The following is a 6,212-nucleotide window of genomic DNA, read 5'->3' on the forward strand; positions in this document are numbered from 1 at the left end:
ACCACGAGGTAAATATCGAATTATAGACCTGGGGGAGAAAAATATAGGAGAGACTCAAATGGTTTGAATCAGGACAAATATCGAAGTTCTTGCTGAAAACCTAAGTTCTTTTGAAGAAATCTTCGATATTTGTCTGTTTTTTTTTTTCGTTTTGAGGAATCGAATTTCAAAATTCTAATTCGAAAGCCAAAATTTGAAAGTTCTAAGATTGAACTCCGTCCTAAAGGCCTTTTAACACGCTAGAAATGGAATAAGAGAACGAAAAATCTTCAAGGGACTTCAAATTTCCATCGGACAGGGGAGCTTATCGAATAATAGAACGTCGAATTAGAGAGCGTCAACTGTATACACAAATAGGAAAATAGAAAAATATCTACATTCAAAATTGTAAAATTGTTTGCACAATAAGAAAAACGCAAAAGATGTCAATTATATACAAGAAAAAAGAAATGGAAGATCTCTAAAGAAATATTTAAAAATGCCATGGCAGATCATAAAAACATAAGAGTGAAAATTATCTTTTTATTCTTATCACATCTAGGGAATCAGTAAAGATCGTGCTCGTTGTGCTCAAAGCTTTTCACTAAATACTTTTCCTATCGTTATAAAATAACTAATTATTAAGTACCTGGGGAAGCAAATTAAAAATATGATTTCTAAACGTTCGTAAATCATTTTGATTGAGTCTTTTGTTTTTGTTTTGGTTTCTTTGGTTTTTTCGGTTTTTTAGGAAGAGTTCTTTCATCGTTGATATCTATGGTAACCTGCTTTCGTTTTCTACCACGAAAATTACCTCTTAACGTAAGTATGAGTTCTGATTTCGCAACCACCAATTTTCGTTCTGTTAACATGTACTGTTCCACAGTTGGGTTGTCTGATCCACCTAGTCGAGCCCTGTGCTTGGAGAAATGTTCTTCAACGGGGTCCTGATTGATCTTATCGGACAGGAAATATTCGACACCATCCATACGTAGTAGCAATGGAACTAACTCAACGAATGAACGAACTGAAAAAATAATATCACAAGATGTTACAACATAAATAGACCCTAGAAAACTTTTGACCCAAGATTACATCTGTTATAACATGTCTGAGAGTAATGCATTGAACCTTCAATCTGTTCTCCTTTTTAACTTTATCGTCAGCAGTCTGATCGTGTGTTGTGATTGTAGCAGTAGTCTGATCGTGCGTTGTGACTGAAGCAGCCTGATTGTGTGCTGTGACTGTAGCATCAGTCTGATTGTGTGTTGTGACTGTAGCAGCAGTCTGATTGTGTGTTGTGGCTGTAGCAGGAGTCTGATCGTGCGTTGTGACTGAAGCAGCCTGATTGTGTGTTGTGACTGTAACATCAGTCTGATTGTGTGTTGTGACTGTAACATCAGTCTGATTGTGTGCTGTGGCTGTAGCAGCAGTTTGATTGTGTGTTGTAGCTGTAGCATCAGTCTGAGTGTTGTGTGTGATAGTTTTGTCTATTTCAATTTCATCAAGTCTAAATTCGATAAGCCATGGTTTGTTGGTAGACGTGCCTGAATAAGTATCTTGAACATTCATGATGTCAAAGAATTTATCAATCATTCTGATGAATTTTTCAAGCTCCTTAGTGGTGCTAAATCCTTGTTTCTTTAAAGCATTTGCCATGCTGGTGCTGAGTACCTGAAAAGAGAACATAAAAAAAGCTCACAATTATAAGTATTGAAAGAAAATTAACTAATAACTAAAATAAGACCAGAATAAAGGGTCCAACAGGGAGGGGAGGTCAGTGCAAAACTTTTCAGCAAATTTCTTTTTGCAATTTTTTGGACACCATAATTTTCAAATTTTCAAAATCTTTCTCTGAAAATGGCTAAAATGTGCAAACTTAAAAACAAATGTAGTAAAAAATAGGCACCTGGGCAGCAAGATTAACTCTCATGCGTGTTCGAGGACCAAGTCGAATGTGATCATTAGTTAATCGTGGTAGTTTCCGCAAACCAGGTGACAGGGAATTCTTATTAAGATCAAGCTCATAGACAAAACGAATCTGATTCCATGATAAATGCTGGCCATTGACCCGAAATGAAAAATACAATAACTCATCTTGAGATCTTCTTGATCTGACAAAGGAGTGGACTTTCAAGCCAATAGCTTCAGTTACATGCGTTGCCTCCCAGATAATTGTGAAAAGCTGTTCAGAATCAATACTGTTAGTTGGGTAAAGACCAATTGGCAGGTTGAAATGCTTAAAGTAACCTCTGATCATGATGAAAAACATGTGTGTTGCTAGGGGTTTTTCTTTTAGAGCACCATCCAAACTTCTCTCCAAAACAGATATCTCTTCTCTAATCTGACCAAGCTCTGTGAATCCAACCAGTTGTCCAGTATTTCGACTAAAAACAAGACCTGATTTGATTTTCATTTCGTCAAAAAAGATTCCACAGCTTCGTTCGAAAGGTTTAAGTTCTGAAACCTTTAAATCAGTTGCATGTTTACGAATGATATCTGGGTTGTAGGACGATCTGATATCAGTAAAACCAGTATACAGATTCAAAGTAGATTAACATGGTAGTTGCAAGAATCCACTACTTCGTAGTTGTTCGTATGTACCTGAAAAATGTAAAATGATTAAATCATTTGCCTGGTTTGGTCTGGTATCTAACCCTACTTGTAGATCTGGAGGGGGAAATTTGGGTAATTTTTGAAACTTTTTTCTCCAGTGCTCCAAAACTTATTAGTATTAGTTGCCCATAGAATTTTCCTTCTTAAAGTATTCCTAAAATCATATTACTGTAGCATCATAAAATATAAAATTTGGTTAACAATTTTTTTCCACTCACCCAAGGTATCTGGATAGTCAGGGGTATAATAATTGAAAAATCGTAAACACCATAAAACTTGAAATGGTCGTATAAAAATGAGAAACTAACTTTGAGAGTCTGGGCTGGAATTCAATCAGTGACAGACTATAGTCGATTTCAAGATGGTGTCTGGCAGTTGGCCGATAAGTTTTGACATTTTGGGCCACAGAGGTCCAATTTGCTTATAAAATAGGTTTTGAAGTTTTAAGTTTCTTGTATATTGGCTACCCCAGAGTTTTGTACTATTTTGTGTCTAATTGTAGGGGGTCTTAGCTAATAAGTGGAGGGGGTGGGTATTCTGGGAAAAAATCCACAAAATGGGGCAGGGTCACGAATGCAGAAAGATAGAAAATATAACCTAAAATACCTGAAAAAATAAGAACAGAAGGCTGAAAGTGCTAAAGGTTTTAAGAACAGCTTGAGCCTCTACTCAAATTTCATGGTTCTTATAAAAAAAAAGAAGAGTGTGAGTGGTGAGTGGGGGTGAAAAATCAGAAAAATTGCCAAGTGACCCCCCCCTACAATTAGGGACGAAGAAGTACATGGACACAAACAAGCTGCTAGACATTCTATATACCTTTTTTGTACTAATTTTAGCAGATTTGACAAAACTGTCAAATGTTCCAGACTTATTCAATTTTTTTCATTTCTAATCCAATTTTTCATAATTTTGGCCCTAAAAGGATGAGAAATCTTGAATTTTTTTAGAACTTTTGATGGTAGAGGAGATAAGCCCCTTTTAAAAAGAAGCAGACCAACTTTCACTGGGTCAGTAACATATCAAATTGCATCAGATTTATAAAATTGCTCCGAATTGTGATTTAAAATATTTCAGTAAATATAATACCAAATAACAGATTTTCATATGTATACCTGGACTTCGTAGATATAGGCTCAAAGCCCAACGTATCATAACAGGATGCCATCTCATTGACGTCGATTTTTTCAGCTTTGATGCTTTCAATTGCTGTACCCAAAGCAGCTTCATGGGTGAGCCATCTGTAAATTCAAAATCAGGCTTAGATTCAACCATTTTATGCATAATTAATTCGGGTTATTTTAAAAAGCATGGTACTACCAATTGGGGTACTTGTTGGGGTACCACTTTCTCTCCTTAATTTTGTTAAATGACACTTAATTTCATTATAATATGGTGCTACAATCTTTCATTGATGATTTAATAAAGTTAGATTTAAGATTGTCACAAAACTTTTGTCACAATTGCCGTTTTCCGACACGAAGTGAAAATCTACTGCTTTTTAATTAAATCAGCCGCCATCTTGCTTTTCTCCTTTCCTACTTCAAAAATTTACAGACCAGAATAAGTAAGACCAGAATAAATTCAGTAACCAAACCAAGCAGTATTCCAATCCAGTAACCAACATCTTATTATAGCTTAAAATCAGGAGAATTGTAAGGTACTGGCTAGTAACATCTTGTTAATATCTTTTCTTTTTACATGTCAGAATGCTGACAAAAAATGACACTTTCTTGCAAAAATATTTAAAAAATATTGAAATATAATAATCGTAAGTCAAATTCCTCCAAAAAGATTTATTATAATGAAAGTGATGCTCATTGTACAAAAGGATACAAATTGACAGTCATTTTAGCCTTGGAAAATCTGTAGAGATGCTTTTAGAGCAAGAAAAGCAGTAACATTTTCTTTTGTCATTTTTATCACTAAATTGACACTTTCTACCAAAATTTTTGATGACATCATAAAATATAATAGTTCTAAGGTTGCCTTGATTAAGAATTACATATATACTCTTGTATTACATGTTATTATTACATGTATTAATTATATCACTCACTCTACATTTATTTTTCAAAGCGTATGCTATTCTTTTTCACACGATTTAATTCTGGTCAGTAAATTAAATGGGTACCCCAATGAGTACCCCAATTGGTGCACCAATTGGGGTACCATGATTTTTAAAATAACCCCTTAAATTCTGAAGTTGCCTGGTCTTTGATAAAAACACCAACTCTTTTCACCAACGTTTTAATCCTTTTTTCCAATCGTTTGATGCTCAACTTAAGTTTGGCATTCTCTTGAGAGACATCACTTAACCTTATTTTCAATTGTTTCTTGGACAGTGAAGAATGGGGTCTTTTCGGTTTAGGCTTGGTTGACGTTAATGATGGTCGTTTTTCAATTATCAACAGCGATTTTCTTGCTACTGAGCATTTCTCACATCGTTCACTTGTAGCAGGTCCAAAAATCAGCCCAGGACAATCCTTGTGACGTATGGTTGGCTGGAGCTTTTCAAATGGTGTAAAATCATATTCATCGAGATATTTGTTTGGGAAACAGCTCAGAGGTTCTGATGAAAAAAAATGCACTATTTTGATGAAATTTTCCTATAAAAGAGCTTTCTTATATTAAAATTTGAACTAAACAAGCCTATAGACCTACCCTCTTTACTCAATAAAAAGTTTTAAAGTGCGGGAGCTAATAGCAGCAAAAAATATTAAGGGAAAGGGTATCTGTCATCCGCCATTTTTAATATCCAGTACAACACAGACGCTATTATTATGTTCGCAAATAAATAATTAGAACTAGGTCATAGTTTGCACTAACTGCCACCGCTCTCATAAAGGTCATGTATTTAAAACAAAGCTTAACAAGACGATTTAAGGTCGAAAATTTCGCCAATTGTATGATGAGTTTTGAGATGAAATAAATGTCTTCGAATCTCCGAAAAAAAACTAAAAAAGAAATAGATATACCTTTTTTAATTCATTAATTCTAATAATCATAGAATCTTTCGTAAATCTTTTCTAAAGAAGTACAAGCAATGGGCTATTCCAGAAATAGTCTGTACCCCCTATGTTGAGGAGGTGTGACGTCCAGGGTGGTATGGAAAATAAAAAATCCAGGGTGGTCCGGTTTTTCGAGTGTAAAAATCCAGGGTGGTTACCATATATTGAGGAGAAAAAATCCAGGGTGGTCCGGTTTTTTGAGTGAAAAAATCCAAGGTGGTCTGGGTTTTCAGAGTGAAAAAATCCAGGGTGGTCTGGATTTTTCTGTTTCTTAATTTTCTGTTTGAAATATAAGAAATGTAATGTTCGTTTTCCTTTAAAAATACAAGACACAACACTGATTTTCTATCAAATATTGAAGATATGCAGGTTCCATTTTCCTTCTAAAATACAGGATGTCCAACATTCATTTTCCATGAAATACAAGGTTTACATGTTACAATCATTTTCTTTCAAATATCATAGTTATGCAGATTTCATTTTCCTTTAAAAATACAAGACATGCAACATTCTTTTTCCTTCAAAAGTAAATAAAATACAAGACAATGCAAGTTTCATTTTTCATTCAATAAAACAAAAAAAGTATTTCTTAATTTTCTTTTTGAAATA

General features: G+C 34.4%; 1 protein-coding gene across 1 annotated transcript; it reads right to left on the reverse strand.

The window, feature by feature from the left end:
• Positions 1-502: 502 nt before the first annotated feature.
• LOC136817189 (uncharacterized) lies at positions 503-1,728 on the reverse strand. The gene is made up of 2 exons (XM_067073528.1): positions 1,111-1,728; positions 503-1,006 (listed from the first exon to the last, which is right to left on the reverse strand). The coding sequence occupies exons 1-2, from the start codon at positions 1,666-1,668 to the stop codon at positions 986-988; spliced, it is 579 nt and encodes a 192-aa protein (XP_066929629.1). The 5' UTR covers positions 1,669-1,728; the 3' UTR covers positions 503-985.
• Positions 1,729-6,212: the final 4,484 nt, after the last annotated feature.

This window comes from Clytia hemisphaerica, unplaced genomic scaffold (assembly GCF_902728285.1).
Source record: "Clytia hemisphaerica strain Z4C2 unplaced genomic scaffold, Clytia hemisphaerica genome assembly, whole genome shotgun sequence".
In the NCBI taxonomy this organism is placed as follows: Eukaryota; Metazoa; Cnidaria; class Hydrozoa; order Leptothecata; family Clytiidae; genus Clytia; species Clytia hemisphaerica.

What these genes read in the sequence shown, in the direction of transcription:
- LOC136817189 (XM_067073528.1), bottom strand. Translation starts at nt 1,668, where the DNA reads ATGTTCTCTTTTCAGGTACTCAGCACCAGCATGGCAAATGCTTTAAAG. An exon ending in AAAAGGAGAACAGATTGAAG is followed by an intron (nt 1,007 to 1,110) that starts GTTCAATGCATT and finishes TTATTTTTTCAG; the next exon opens with TTCGTTCATTCGTTGAGTTA.